The sequence below is a fragment of the Anser anser genome (assembly GCF_964211835.1).
Source record: "Anser anser genome assembly, chromosome: 3".
NCBI lineage: Eukaryota > Metazoa > Chordata > Aves > Anseriformes > Anatidae > Anser > Anser anser.
Genome location: NC_139722.1, coordinates 119,520,305 through 119,537,110, shown reverse-complemented (window position 1 = coordinate 119,537,110; position 16,806 = coordinate 119,520,305). Strand labels below are relative to the sequence as shown.

At 39.6% G+C, this 16,806-nt stretch overlaps 1 protein-coding gene across 6 annotated transcripts in view; it reads right to left on the bottom strand.

Moving 5' to 3' along the window:
- LOC310896546 (uncharacterized protein) overlaps positions 1-16,806 on the bottom strand; it is a 282,713-nt gene that overhangs the window by 73,992 nt on the left and 191,915 nt on the right. For 5 of the 6 annotated variants that reach the window (XR_014581583.1, XR_014581585.1, XR_014581586.1 and 2 more), the window contains one exon: positions 2,472-2,587. Coding sequence is in view for 1 of the 6 variants with exons in the window: in XM_083828962.1 (XP_083685088.1) it covers positions 2,574-2,587 (14 nt within the window). In the remaining 5 variants the exon portion in view is untranslated. Of the gene's footprint in view, positions 1-2,471; positions 2,588-3,279; positions 3,450-16,806 lie in introns of all 6 variants that reach the window. The other variant, XR_014581584.1, reaches the window with a different exon arrangement.

The following is a 16,806-nucleotide window of genomic DNA, read 5'->3' as shown; positions in this document are numbered from 1 at the left end:
TAAATTGCCACAGGCTCCAAATTCACTAATTTATAGTAATGGGAAGCTATACAATATGCTCTTGAAGTGCAGTTTGCAGTGATAGATAAAGCTTTAGTCTGGCTGAACACATACAGTAGATAGATTAAGTGTCTGGCTTATCTGTCTGGTCCTGAGTGTTCATCAGTCAACCTAGCTAACAAGCTAAAACTCAGGATCGTGGTCAGCAAGTTAATGCTCATCTGAAAATATGGGGTCTGCAGTGAGCTCTTTCACGTACAGAGAGCACGCTGAATCTGTTTAATGCTTGCTTACCCCTCGTAAAGCTCTCCAGCTAGGAAAGAAAAGAACTGTGGACTTGAGAAGCAAACTCTCCCCCTTGCCTTTACTTCCCCATTCATTACTTTTTAGCATCACCTTAAGTAACAACTGCTGAAGACCATTATCAAAACCCTTTTATGGTGCCAGAAATCTCAATAGCTCATAAAGTTGTATTATGAACCACGCTAAATTTTGCATAAATCAAAAGTGATTTAATGTTTTTTAATCAAAAGACTGGTGTTTTCTGTGTGGCTTGTTGCCTTCCAGCTTGGTATACAAAAACAGCTTCAAAGTAAAGACCCAGCTCATAAAGGTGAAGTGAGGTAAAACAAGGGTGTAGGAAATCTAGGTACCAATCCTAGCTAGGTGTAAAGCAGTACAATGCCACAGCTCTCACCTGAAATCCCAGCTACCATAACCAAGGAGGGAGGGAGTAGAATCAGTGGCTTCACCACTAATAACACTGATGCAATTTCACTAATTTAAAGGATATGACTATTAATATTTTCATAAGTCAAAGAAGTGATTAAAGTTGGATTCCAGAATAAAGAAAATGTAGAGAATGCACTATGGACCACATGAAGAGTTCAGCACAAGATGATCCCATTCTGAAAGATCAGCTCCTGCCCCGCCCCCCCCCCCCTTACTATTCACAACTGGAAGAAAAAAAAAGTGGGGGGGGGAAGGGGGGGAGAATCAGTGAACTCCAAACCCCTTTGCTGTTAATCCGTGCTGAGTTTCAAAAAGCCTGTGGAAGGACAAGACCTGAAAAGGTATTCACAATAAAAGAGGCAATGGACACAAAAGTATATGCTGCTAATTAAAAACTTAAAATTATATCACAATGACTTTAAATGAGAATGATCTCAGTCTAATCACATAATACTTTCTTTTGTGCTCTAGGTCATGCCGTCACTCAGATGCAGCATTCAGGAAGCACATTTCATTAGACTAAATAAAGCTTCAATCATGTGTAAAATTTCCAACTTGAATAGGCAGCCATCATATCATTCATCAGTCTAGATGTATTTAATGGGTGTAATTTCTTCCTCATATTTCTGCGTGTTGATTGTTTCATTTTCATAATAGAAATCTATCAAGATTGCTTCTTTTGCTATGCTTCTGGTCAAGATAAACAACACATTCTAAGATGTACCCCAAATGCAATCTTTTTTGCTTGTAAAAAATTGGGTGATTGAGATAAATTTAAACTGAGACAAACGACAACACAAAACAAAACACACACCCTCCCAGGAATCAGATGATAATCCCCATACTTGCATGTCTTGCAATAAATTAATTATGCTTAACCAAAACCAAATTGAGTAGCCTTGTTCAAGCACAACAGCCCCCTGTGGATTCTGACACTGTTTCCACAGTTGAATGCAAAAAGATTATTTTAAACGTGAGACTTTAATGCTAAATACAACACTTAAGAGCCCATCCCCATCTCTCCCTTCCTTCTTCTCCCCATTTTGAGTAGATATCTATACATAGCAAAGTACTATGACAAAACTTTCTATCTTCTTTTTTTTTTAAAATACGAATAAGATGAATCATTAATTTGAAGAAGATTTGCAAAGTCATCAGGAAAAGACTGTAACATACAGAGTAGCTTTCCAGCATTATGTGTCTTCCAGCTTAGTTTTAAAACACAAAATACTCTTAGTTTTATGATTTGCATGCAGAATTACCCAGCTTATCAGAGACAAAATTATCACATCTTACGCACAGTTCTAGGCTATGCACATATTCAGAGTTAGGACCAACTTAGCAGAGTTTTCTGTCTAGGATAATTTCTGCACACCTCCGTCTTTATTCCTTTGTCTGCCTCCACAGAGGACAGAAATACAAAACATCCCATTGGAACCAGACTAGATAGCCACTAAGCCCTCACTCCTTTGACTAGCCTAAACTTTTCCCAGTTCTACTCCTTTTATCTTCCCTTCTCTTTATGTGCGTTTCATCCATCTGTTGTTTTCTCTTGTGACCTGGGCCCCAAACCTGTAATGAGATCTGTTCTGGTGCACCAGGCTCAGCAGCATCAAACAACAACATCCATTTCAGATACCCACGAGTCTAACTGGGCCCCCAAACCTTGCAGACTCATTCTTATTAGCAGCACAGCCGAGTTAAAAGCCAGATGAAAATACAAAGAACCTTACGCTTACCTTTTCTGATCATTTGCATTTCAGAATCCTGGATTAAGCAAGCAGATGGGATAAGGGATTTATCCATCAAATATTGCAGCTGAAATCATAGTAGTCTCCCTGCTAGCCGTAGAGACCTGAAATATAAAACAATAAAAATACCAATTTAATATTTATTTTTACTAACAATTTCCAGCACAGATTAACTATTTTGGATATCTTCATTATTTTTGAGGGTTGGGACAGCATAGGAGGAGAATGACTTTCAAAGCCACTGATGACAGCCTAAAGGGGCCTTGATTCTTTTCTTGTGATGGAGATAAAAAGCTGACACATCTAGTGGGGAAAATAAGTGCACCTCAGGCAGTTAGTTTGGTTGCAACAGAAAGCAAAAGAAATTCCACCAAGAACACTTACAACCTGAAAGATAAAAACTTACTAAAACTAGCTCTACAGGGCCACCTTTATGGCTAGGATAAGTAGCTACAGTTCAGATAGCTTTCGTGATAATACAGCTACTCATACACAAGACTTTTTTTTTTTTTTTTCAAGCCAATGGCTAGACTCTGGTGGCTTCAGTCGCTGCTGAATTGGAGAACTTTGTGCAACACCCACAAGAGAAAGCGAAGGAAGAAAAGCCAGAATCCTTCTCCAGGGACCATAGGGAGCCTGGAACCAATTTTCAGCTCTACCAAAAGGTTCCTGTGTGACCTCCTGCCAATTGTTAATTTTCTCTGGCCAAGAAGCTCAAATATATTTTAAACACCTAATGAACTTTATAGACCAGTGCCTCTGAGCCTTAATTCCCATAAATAAAATGCAATAGTACCTGGGAATCTTTTCAGCAGAAGAATTTTTAAATGGTCATAGTAACTACTTTTCCTCTCTTGCAACAAAGTGAGAGTAGGTATGAAATTTTCCTCATCCATAGCATATGGCATCAATGTAGAAAAGAGTAAGAACTCTTGTCAGATCAGTACAACATTTGGAGAGGATTCACTGAAAATCAACGTGAAACAAAATATCTCAAAGTTTCATAGCACAGATGTTTTATGTTGCATATCAAGAAAAACAGATAAAAACGCACCCTTTAAAGGGAAGTCCTCATCTATCTCTGTAATAGGACCACTCCTCAGATTCATACGTATATGATGGAGCACTGAAAATAAAGATCAGCTATAGCCTGGCAGGTGCATAGGATTTTTTGGACATGGTATCTAGGCAGGATACTCCCTTTATATTCTAAATTATCACGCAGTGTTTGCACATCTTTAGAATCCATAAAAGCACCAGAAAATTCTCACCCAAAGAGCCCTGCTCTGTAATAAAGCCATGGCAGAGGATTTAGGAGTCAGGACTGGGACACAATCTTGGCATAACATGGACATCCAAGAAGCAGCATGCAGGACTAGAGAACTTCGCTCTCAAGAATTGCTCAAATAGAGCTGCTTTCCTCCTTAACATGTATTCATATTTTTAATCATATTACAGTTTTGGTTAGATATCATCGTACAGGCCGCAATCATCTCTGAGGTCTTGCTGTCTTTGGACAGGCAGATTTAGGAACTGGATATTGTGCTATAGATATCCAGTTTGGACCTATCAAATGGATACTAATGTATTTTTGGGACAATCTTTGCAAAGTATAGCCATTTCCCAAAGGCTAACAAGAATGCTGTCATTTACTTCAGCGGGCACAAGATCAAATCCAGCATCACCGCAGATGCATTTCCCAACATGTTCTACTTGATAAAAATATTTCAGCTCTCAAAGGGAGTCAGCAATGAGAATTTTAGTGGAGTTCATAAACAGTCCCAACACGAGAGAGCTCAGCTTCAGACCCTGCCTTAAATTCTCAGCTCATCTGTTTCTCTCATTATGTCCAGCAGCTACAAAACAGTCTTGCTTGTCATGAGTGAAAAGGGTTAATACAAGCTGGAAGTTATTTACTGGTTAATAGCAGTGGAAAAATTGCAGAGCAGCTTGGTCCAGTATCTAATAATAAAAAATAGTTTCTTGTAAAGAGATTTAAGGGCAGAGACTCTCCAAGTGCTTCACGTTTTTTACATTTTTTCTTCAAGAAATAGAACAAAATGCCAGTAATCTCGGCATTTGGGGATAAAGTTTTCCATGGCTTTCTGGTGACCTTGTCAATAAAGAAACCAATGATTAGTAATCACAAGCAAAATCATAAGCTGGCTCTACCTGTCCCCAGTTCATCAGTGCTGTGGTATTTCAGGTGTCTGACTAGCATATTTAGCGAGAAATAATTTGGTCTATTTTAGCTGTGCAAAGACATTGCTGAGAGTAGTGGCATACTGTTAGATTGACTTCATTGCTATGAGATCCTGATGGTCATCTCCAAAAATAAGTCAAAAAATTGTGATGAGATGCCTATAAGACTCTGATACAGGGAAAAAAAAATCACTCAGAATTCAACCAAGTCAATAGCTGCAAGAAGTGTCACTGAACTCACTGATACTACTTTTAAGCATCTGAGAAAATCTTACATATTTTTTTGGTTTGGTTGTAAAAAGTGAGCACCTTCAATTCTCTTGAGTTCAAGAGCGCTAAGACACCACTGAAAATCAGGTGACATTGCTTAGGAAGTCTATTTTAGAAACCCATTTCTGCTTCAGCTACTACTTTCGTATAAAAAAATCCAAGCCTACGCTCAGCAGTTCAGAGAGAGCCATTAAATTCAGTGCACATTAGATGCAGTATTAAATCAAATCTTTAAATTTTTTTTGTATCCCATTTCCCATTAATATCAAATGCTTGGGACTTTAACTTTTACAGCAATTACGGTCTAGGTCAAAGAAAGATGTAAGGGTGGGAAAAAGGCCCAGATCAGAAGGCCTCATTTCTAGAAGTACTATTACCTAGCAGCCAATTGCACCACTGCTTGAGATCACTGATCTTTATTTTTGTCTGATTAAAATGTCTATAGCTTGACCCAGGGGGCAGCAAGCTAAGCTAAGGGCAGGCATCCCGTAACTCCATTGCTCAGGTGTTCCTGGACAGTAGGAGAAACAGAAAAAGCTGTTTGACATGACAGGTACAGCACTACTGCTGAGAAAATCACATGGAAGTAATGACTGAATTGATTTCTCCAGCTGAAATTCCTGTTTCTTGATGTACATTTGCATGGTGCCTTTGTTTCACCCAAGACCTCAGAACACAATTGCCATGACAATGGATGATGAGGCTACAAGTCTTTGACAAAACACAGTTCAGGTCCAAGTGGCAGTACGGTTCTCACTGCCTACAAACTTCATCCTGCTCTTAAAATTTCATGACAGAGACAACATGTCTGCAACCATTTATACTCAAATATTTGACAAAAATGGTGTGGAGCTGCCAGAGTTTGACATTTCCAAAACATCAGACTACATAATTAACAAATGGTAGGTTTGTCTTTTTTCCCTCTTGTTTTGAGTGTTTTTATTTCTCTTGCTATCAGATAGTTTGGAGGAAGCTAGCTTACGAAAAAGATCTAGGGTAGGCCCTTCTCTGAAAAATTCCCACTGGTCTGACTTCAAGGCTAATAAAAATGCTTTATTGTTTCTTCTGTTGATCCTCCTAACTGGTCAGCAAACCCCCAGGGCACAGTTAGTGCAACAAATTCAAGTTTGAGTGCCTGGTGTCTCATACACAGCTCTGGTTAGGAAAAAGTTTCCTGTTACAAAAGAACAGTCCCACTGAATAGCTGTATATTTGTTTTAATTATTATTACTTTTTAATTCCTTACCTGTTCTTGTCTGTTTTTGCAGGGAAAGCTCACAATGGTGATACAGATTTTCCACAGTACAATTTCTACACAAGTGTCCAAAATAAAAATTCTACAATATATGGAAAAAAATACAGAGCTGGATCCCACCCCTGCCTGCACTTTGAACATCACCTCTCTGCACAGCTCAGACATATCTCTAAGCTTGACTATAATCTACATAGGCTGTATGGAATTATTAATCTAAAATCCCCACAATGCAGTAAATGAAGACTAAAGCATAAAATGTTAAAAAAAAAAATCCTTGAATGTATTTGGGCTTTTAACAATTTCTTCTAATTTACAAACAGCTGAAAAATATGTATTTGTGTGACATTAGTGCAAACATTAAGATTCTGAGGGCACAAGCATATCCTAAAGCACAAGCAGGCAGTGCACCATTAAATCCTCATAAAGCAGGCGTTCCCACAAACAGGACAATAAGAAGCACAGAACAAAGGGAGGATTCACTGTCTCTTGCAATGAGAAGCATTTTAATCCACAGGTAACCTTTCTAACTTCCCTCTGACTTCAGAGTATGGAAACACTAGTGTTTTTGATACAAGTTCACCAAGTCCAGTCGAAATGCTTCCACTAGCTTCAAAGGGGTTCAGAACGCATTCAGCATCCACAAGGATGGCAGAATGGCACAAAACACGCAAAGGTACTATTCAAACCTAAGGAAAAATTCATTTAGATTCATTCCATCAAAAATAAATAAATAAATAAATAGTCAAACACGTCATTCTAAAACACGATAAAAGAAATATTACCTGTTCCGATTTTTAAGTATCTATACAGACTACAAAAATATTATGGAGATGTGGGAACACAAGCAGTAACAATCTTTCTTTCAGGACTCTGAACAAAATCCTGGCCCGACTGAAGGTAATAGAAGCTTTTTATTGATTTCTATGAAGTCAGAACTTCAACCCCTGAGAAGAAACTGCAACCCCAATTTAAAAGCAAAATCTGTCAAGAAAACTGGCACAAAACCATAAATAAACAAAGTACACAAGGGATTTCAAATGAGATTAGAAGCATTGTTTTGACCTTGTGGCTTTCAGAGGGGTGTGAGAAAAACACAGCAACATAGCACAAGAAGCCTTTGCAAACCAGGCAGCTGAGACAGACAGTTTAAAGGAATTGGAAAAGAAAGTCTAAACGGAAACTGAGTGAAAGGAAAATACAGCTCCATCTAGGGTGAAAGGAATGAGGACCAATAATCATTAGGATTCAGCTTTGTTTCTGTGGTAGGTGCTCTAAAACCCATGTTGGAGGAGCAGACAGAAAGGTCATGGAAGTCAGAATTATTATATGAGAAAGGAAGTGAGGAACAATGGGCTTAGAGAAGTCATGACAACTGAAGGATTGGTGGTCTTCAGTGCGAAAGAATGGGTGGCCTTTATTGATGGGCTCTTTCTATAGAGATGAATTACTGTGTGCAATATCTGTACAGACCAGAAGTGCACTGGTGACAGACTTGCTGAATTATTTGCTGTGGATAAATTATCTAAGGATTCTTTCCTGATTTTGATTTCGAGCAAGTCTAATTACTGCTGTAATATGTATTACAAACCCCTGCCCAACAAAGCACATGCATATGGTTCTTAACTACAGCCACATGAGAAGGCTCTCCAGCCCCAGTGGGACTACATACGTACTTAGGCTGAGCAGAATGTTATGTTTTGCAGAGAACAAGATCCACTTGACTAAACACATGAGTAAAGAAGGCATGTGAAAAACAAGCAGAGGCAGCAGAGTTTCACAAACACTACCTGGATGTCTACTGTCAGTTCTTCTGTAGCGCTGGTCACTGCCCTGTGACTTTGTTTCCCTTCCCACTCCGTCCTTTTTCTATTTCATTTCCAGCTCTTTAGCGCAATACAGTCTCCCTCCTGCATCTGTATTTCACCAACCACAAAGGAGCCTTGATGTGCCATAATAATTAATTAACTGGCGGTTCCCAAATTGCGCATTACTCTTTGTGGTTTATAACTGATCACTGAATACCTGCTCCCTTTACGACTGATTATTTTGAATCAGGAAAAGTAAACCAAAACAAGTAGCAAGCAGTGAGTAAAGAAGAGGGAATAGGTGTTAGGGGATTTTTTTTTCCTTTTACTAATCATGTGGTTCATGTGAAGACACTCCTCCCGTAGGAGTGGGAGCAAATCCTCCTGCGCCCATTTTCACAAGAACAGCTGAGGCATGCAGGCAAAAAAAAAAAGGCTGAAACATTTCTGAGAAATTCAGAAGTGCAGTTGCAGTAAATGTTAGCATGCATGTGAAAGCTGGTCATAGGTGGGAAAACACACTGAGTTCAAGCTTCTCTGCAGAACAAAGCCATTCATTGCAACGTGAAAAAAAGAAAGCACATGAGAACTGGGAGATTTCTGTTAAAGGAGACATTTTGTAGGACAAAACTGTGGGAATCTGTGGGTGTGGAGTATGCTGAGGTTTGAACTTAGGAACTGTGAATGTAATCTCAACATCCAAAACTAGTAATGTGCAGAAGGAGCCAACACCACAGACCACCTAATCTCTGAAAAGTCCGAGTTGGAGCTATGGGCTGCAGCAGCTATAATCCTCCACATGCCACGAAATCTCACAGTTCTCAGTCTGGCTTGGGTGCAGCCTTGTGATTGTCTCTCCCATTATCCACAGGGACTGATTCTGTTAATTTCTATACCTACTGTGACTCTGAATACATGATTAGCAATAAGAAGTAGACAAGTGCTTTTTTCCCTCCCTGGCCCCCCTTCTTTCTTTTTTCTTTTTTTTTTTTTTTTTGGTCAGGAAATGCCAGCCCTTGTGAGTCTCTCAGAGAAAATGAATGGGAAATTTGCAAATTCCTGTAAACACCCACAAACTTTCTCATGATCTCTTGTTACTTTCCAATGGACAGTCCTTTGCAACTCCAAGAAGCCTGGGCTGCTGAATACTGCAACCATTGTGCCAGCCTCAGAAACGGGTGCTTGTTTCACAAGGCACATGCCCACACCACCTGGAGCTGGGCAAGCACACAACACTTCAGCCTAACAGAGAAATTCTGACTCAAAAAAAAAAATCACACACAAGGACTGACTTGTTGAGCATTAGCTTTTACAGGATAATCCTTGCAATCACAATAAAGCACAGACTGCTCCAGGCTTGTACTGCTAGTCACTGAGGGGGTCCTGCTGGAGGTTTTCTGGAGTATCGAGCTTAGACTTCTTTAATAGTCAAGTCTCCAGCAGCTCCTAAAAATAGCTTCACCAAGCCCTCTCATACTTGGCACCAAAGGAACCTAAATCATACTGCTGTGGAAGAGCATCATGACAGAGTTTCACCCAGTGACTCAAGCTGCAGTCCCACAGCTCCCAGCTCAGCCAAGTGTCCTTTTGAGAAAGGCACCACATCTTGACCAGAATACAGAAGAATGGGTGAAACCACAGTGGGGAACCTAGCTGTGGATTTCATTTGTGAGTCTCCAAGAGTTATTGGAAAGGAGCATCTGACAGATTATCGTGCCTGGAACTGTTCAAGGGAAACAGGTATAAAAAAACAACACCAATGCAATGAAATTGGTCCTTCTGGGCTATATGAACAGTCCAAGCTCCCACAACCCCTCAGCCAGATGACCCCAAGATGCCCTTACAGACTCATCTACAGTGCAGCAGCAGCCAGAACAAGGAGGAAATCGGGGGCCTTATTAGAGACCAGCCAAAGCAAAACAAACCAAAGACTTGGTTGCCACTGCCAAAAGCTGCTTTCACGAGTCAGGAATCCTGGCCATGCAGCTGCCTCACTTGCCCCTCATTTGCCCACATCCGCTGAGTTTACAAATGAACCTATTAGAGGGCATAATCTTCTATTTTATTTGCCAGGGCAAAAGATGGTAACAAAAGGAGGCTGTAAGTGAATGAATATACCGATACTCCTTTTGGTTTTTTACTGGCATGTCATTGTATTTAAAAATAGAACTTGAATTTTAAAATAAACAAAGGATAATATGGAGGTTTCTGTGTAAACAAATGATTGTACATGTGTTGGTTTGATAGAGAATTTTGTGATCAAGAAAATTCTCATTCAGCTTGTCCAATCAGCCAGAACAAACTTGTGCTAAGTAGACTTTAATTATAAGTACATCTAATTGATTCTTTTTCCTCCACTTTCCTTCCATTTTTTTTTTCAATCTGTGGTATTGTGGTCCTGCATCATCAGTAGTTCTCGACACAAGAATGCGCATTAGGGACTCAAGGGTAGGAAATGGAAAGAACCATGTGAGTAACCATCTCATACCCACTACACTGTTTTCTTACTATTTATTTCCATTAGAGACATGTTTAGAGGCAGCAGCAAGCTGATCCCTGAATGGGAACAGCCATCTCGCTCCTGCCATTGAGGGGAGCCCCGGTCCAAGCAGGGAACCATTTTTTGCAAAATTCTCATGCTGAAATGTGGGCACCAATCAGAAGTCCATTTCCTTTTCTCAAGCATGTCTGCATGACTCGTTTAAAGTAGCACAGAATCCCTGTGAAAACTGAAGATTATAACCAGGTTGCTTCAATCAGCCTTCGAAGTACTACTCTCCTCTTAGCACAGTGGCTAAAGATGCTCAGCAACAGCTACATGAATTTGGATCCTAAGCCACCTTTTTCAAAGGATTTTGGCGTAACATCAGATTAAAACAATGGAATGTAGACTTTCAGCTCACTTAGTCATTTTTGAAAACGAACAGAGGATTAACAAGGATCATGCTACAAATATACTTACGCTCTTGGGATATATTTAAGGCTTGCTATCTGCATACGCTCTGTCAGCCTCTGCATGCATTAAGACACTCAAAATTACACACCCTTATGGTGTTTCTGTCATGCCATGCTAACTGGCCGCTGATCAGTTAGCACTGCCTTTTTTAGCAGAGTTTTCTAAAAGCCCATGAAAAATAACAGACACTGAGAAACAGATTTTAGCTTCATCAAATGGCACTAAAAAAAAAACAAACAGGACTCTCAACAAAGATGTCAGTGACTCAACAGCTCTCAGTAACCACTGCAAAATAAACAGTAGGCAGTAATTACTACGCAGGGGTTGAGCATCTGCTAAGAGGAGCCATATTTTTCATTGAACTATGATTGCAACAAAGTCCTCCCTCCCCAGCAGAAAAATGGCTGAAGGGCAATTCCTCAAGCATGGAGTGTGTTGATATACAGCAGTCTCCCCTAGCACACCACTGTGCTCTGCTATATAAATAACAGAAGTTTTCTGTTTTGAAAGAGGATGCTTCACAATAAAAGATATTTTTAAAAGCTGACCATTTTCCAGTTACTTGTGTGGTATCGTGGCCCCTACAGCACTGTGCTGGCAAACTGCTTGGAGGGCACAGCTACATGTGGGTTTGGCCTGCAGGCTGCAGTGGAGATGCAGCCCAGCACCAAAGCAAAACCGTAAGCCCACAGGCGGAAAACTCCTCTCAGCAGGAATTATTAGCCAGGACGCAGCTGTAAATGTGTGTAGCCAGCCTGCTTATCTGTGCAAGCGAGCTCATGGCTGGGGAAGATGTGTCTGTGCCATGCGCTGCACTGCTTCCTGCTTGCTCTGTGCTTATTTCGAGCAAAACCAACTCAAACATTGGACTGATGTGCTTCTAGGTCAGTCCTGCTCCTCATCTCTGAAGCATACACTCATTCCCGGGAAAACATCCTGTGTTTGGTAACCCAAACTCCTGAAAAGAGGCTTCTTTCGATGGTAATGCTATGGTAAACTAGAGGAGCGTTTGCTCTCTCTGCCATAATCTCTGATACTAGAGCCAGTTTTCTAAACAGAGCTGAGCTTTGGGAATTGGCTATTCCTGGCAGGCCCAGATTCCTTGTAGCAAGAATGCTTGCAATCCGTGCGACTCTGTCCCAGGACAGTATGGCTCTGTAAACAGAAGACTTTACAGTGGGATTAGACTGAAATTTCACATCATCCTCTCACAAAGAGAGCAGCCTTCGCAGCTTGGACTCTCTGCTCTTACCTGGTGTGGGACATAATGCTGCCTTGGAAATACAGCTGGAACAAACACCACTCTTCTGCTTCTTTGAGTGATATGTGAAAGAATGCAAATCTAAACCAGATTTTTATTAAACGGCACATTTTCTTACTTTTATAATGTATTGTGTACAAGTATATAGCACACTGGATACATCCCTGGGCTAAGCCAAGCCTGGAAAGCCACCCAAGTTTCCATATACCTGTCTGAGGACCTAGAGGAGTCCAGACTGACTTGCAGAAATGCTGGGAACTCCCAGCTCCCAGTGGAACAAAAAGGCAGAGTCAATAATAGCCAAGCTGTATCAGCAACTATTGAAAACCACGTATCTGCAGTGTCTGACATTCAAATATCTGCTGTCTGGTGCCAAAAATTAAGCATTTGTCATTACAAACTTAATGGCAGGATTGCAGCATTTACACAATTGGATAATCATTACATAAACAATTGTAGCACTAAAATTTAAAATCAATAGTTTCTAGTCTTCCCTAGAATTCTTTAATCTATATGCAATTTAAATGATTAAATTGTGTTTTCTAGCATAAATATTAATATTATTGAAGTTCTTTCCTCCCACACCTCTGAGTAATGGTTTTATAACCCACTTCTAGGGAGAAACATCAAATTCTGCTCTGAAATTTCAATATAGAACAAAACCAGTATTTAGTGAAGAAGGTTTTTCAGAGTTGCTATAAAAATTCATTTGCAGTATATTCTAGAGAGAAAGTGAATATAACAAATAGAGATGACGGGGGGAACTGCTGCGAATTTTAACACCACTCTATCAGTAGTGACACAAGTCTTTTCTATTGTGAAAGGATCCTCAATTCCTCTCAGATGCTGATAAATCAGTGGCTGGAGAAATTAATTCCTGACCCAAAGTCCCTTAGAGAAACAGGCTTTAGAGTGCGACTTAATAAAAACTCCCACCCCAAGCTGTCTGGCAGCTGAGAGAGCAGAGAAGAGAGACTCTGGGGGGCAGTTAAGCAGTCAATTCCACTGAAGTTGCAAGGATGTTGATCCCTTGCATCTCCTTTATAACGCTGAAAAAAAACCTCTTTGTATCTATTAAAACATTATGAAGGAAAATAAGGCTTTTGGATGATATGCGGCTAGCATGGAACAAGATACTGTATAAACATACAGGAAGGAGGCAGTCCCTTCCCTGCAAAGTTTACAAGCTAAATGAAAACAGCAGAGCTTGATATAGCACAAGGAAACAATAAGGCAAGATTGGCCATTGTGAAGAACAGAGCCACAGTAAATCAGCTGCCTCTCATCTCTTCTGTAGGCACTCCAGCAAAGAGCTCAGCAAATTGCCAGACCATGAAACCTCCACATTTCACCTGAGAGAAGCAAATCACAGCTTGCCAAAAACAAGCCAGCCTTTAACCTTTTCAGTCTTTTAACCTTTACATAAACTGTGCTTGTTTTCCCGTACAAACAATGGCCTTATTGTTTAAGTTAAAATACAGTACATGACCTGCGATGTTAGGAAATGAATGAATTGTTGTGTTGTCAACAGTTACTTTTCTCCATGCCTCCCTATATCTAGGAATTTCTTTCCATGTCTCTAGCTTTAAGGAAAACATAACACTTGGGAGAAGGCCGCCAATACCCTCCTAAATTCATAAATTACACAACTGAAAATTTTGTGACTTGGATTTTCTTGGATTCAGAAAAACCTAATATAGGCCAGCTTTTCAGAAGAATTCATCTTCAGTTTAAGCATGTAACTGATATTAATTTTCAAGAGTTTCTATTGCCCAGAAACTCTCATTTCAGACACACAGTGGGCACTTCAAAAAAAAAAAGTTATTTATTAAAATGCCAAAATAGAAGCAGATCTCTTCTGAACATCTGGCCAGACTGTGGCTACATGACTCAAGATGACTGAATGAGAAAATATAGGGTAGGTAAGCAAGTAACAAAAGATTATGCAGAAAAAATCAGACAACCATTCAACATTAGATGTGAAGTCCATTTTCAAATGTCCATTGTTTGCTACCAGTTCATCCAAAAATGGAAAATATCCAACACGTTCATGGCAAGAATGAACATAAAACAGAATTTGTACATATGGCAGGAGAAGGTATTCAGAATATCCCCCTTCTCAAGGACAAGAGACAACACCATAGCAATTTAGGAATAAACACTTTCAAAAAGAGATCTTTAGAGTCCAAATTGTTTTTTGTTTGTTTTTAAAGAAATTTGTAAACAATATGATGAAAGGTCTTTTTAAGCAATTACACACAGGTGTGGTGGTGTTTTTTTTGGTTGTTGGTGGTGTTTTTTGTTTTTTTTTTTTTGGTGGTGGTGGGGTTTTTTGTTTGTTTTTAAGAATAGAACGTTTCCATCAGCATAGGAAGGAAAATGTTCTCACTTTTGTGAGACCCACTGGACACTGAATGGAGCTATGAACAAATGTTTATGTAAAGGAAATAGGTTGGACCTAAATGAGAGGACGGGTCTAGGTGGTAAATAGAATTGTCTGGGCCAAGGTAGTAACTGTATGACAAAGCTGATTTCAGACCTCATTGCTCATTTTAGCTAACAATATCATAGCCTGAAGCAGCCTTCATTTCATGAGATATAGTCTCAAGAGAATATAAATTTAGGAGAAGAATCTTTTTTGACTGGTTTTGATCATCAGTCTCCCTTCAGCCGCTACTTCCAAGAGCACCAGAGAAATGACCAAAAATACTCATTGATTGCTCATTTCTGGGAGATGCTTATATATATGACAGCAATCTGAAGGGGTTATCACTTCAATGATAAAATGCATATTTTAATCACAAGGTAAGGAATTACCGTAAAGCTCTGAAATTTTAACTTAACACCCCTATCACGCTGCTTTTAGAAAACTAGCATGAATATATCACAAATTGGGTAGAAACAGGAATAACCTTAAGAGAATATCACCAAGGAAGAAAAGGTAGAACTCCCAAATAAGGACCCCTTTCTCTGAACTAACAAGAATGACATTTCCGTGTTTTTCATCAAAGAATGAAAGAAAAGGAAGGAGAAAAAAGAAATCGTTCCACATAATGCAACAGCTCCTCAGTTAATGTAAACTGGCGCCAGTTTATTGAAGTCAATGGAGCTACAGTGATATGTACCAGCTGAGGATGGGGCTCTGAATTTGTCGGCATTTGGCACGATGCCAGTCTCTGTCTGCATACAGACTAGTATTGTGTATGTAAACACTGTCTGACCCTCTAAAAATCATAATTTTTAAAAAATGCTTTATAGTTCTGATGAATTTGTCATGTAAAACAAATCCTGGGCTTCCTGTGTTTAGTGTCTCCATCTGAGCAGCAGATACTTGCAATCTTGTTTGCGCACTGGTTTTGTTCCCCAAATTCCACCAAGGATGGCTCGTTCAAAATACAGATCAGAACAGAGCCCAAAAAACAGCTGCTTCCTCTGTCCTAAATACAGAAAATTTAAAATTTCATACTGACACAGTTGCGTGAAAGTTAGATTGTGCTGTTAGTAAGTAAAGGATGGCATTTAAGCTGCACCCTACTGAGAACCACCAGGGCTTTCAGACACCTCCTCAGTCTCCTGAATCACTATTTCTTTCTTGATTTATCCTCACACAGTAGACTAATACCGCAGTGTTGTCCTAGACCAGCCCAAAGACCTTCCTTCACAATGATCTAGTTATCAGAATGAGTAAGAGAAGACTTTGTCCAAGTCTTGCCTGCTTCTGTCCCCTGTCTTGGGAAGCAGTGAGGCAGGACCAAGATCTACTTAACCCCTTTACACTTGCATTGATAGTCTGTGTTTCCACATGTTTTCCCGTGGTATGTTACATTATACAGATTACCTACAAAACCACTTCGAGGAAGACATTTATTCCTCACCAACGTAATAAAAGCTCAACGTAATTTGTGCAAATAAGTAGAAGCATATCTTCCTACCTTTTGGATCCTCCAGGGATATCAGCCTTGGGAGCTGATTGCTTCTAGAGCATTCATTTTATTCTATTGGTGGGGATCACCATAATAAAGGAATAAATGCCTTTGGATTCACGCATTTAACCTATAAACAATCTTTACACAAGACAGACCAAGCTAAAAGAAACAAAATTATTCAGCTGGTAAATCTAGAGCAGATTACAAATGTTTATATTTGTAGGAACACAAACAAAGGAAAGAAAAAGCACAACTACCTAGCAATCATTTTGGCTCTAAAGACAGAGTATTTCTCCTTTTGTTTTTCATCCTGTATGGTTCAAGTGACAAGCTGGTCCATTTGAAGAATCATTTTAGCTGAATGTTATAGCACAGGCTGATCTTTGAAATTATCTTCACTGTTGAAGAAATTCATTACAGGTGCTCATTTGAGACTAGGCATCAGGTATGAACACGATCAATCGGACTTTTTGACAACAGAAATATCATTTCTATACAGAGGACTAAGTACCTTTAATGAAACTTTTAAATTAACAATCTGTAGAAATGTCAGAAAAAGGTGTTTGGCAGCAATAAGAGTGGAGACAGATTCCCAGTTGGGTTACTTTTTCTGCAGCTCCTTTGAGCAGCTTAATTTAGTCTGAAGTT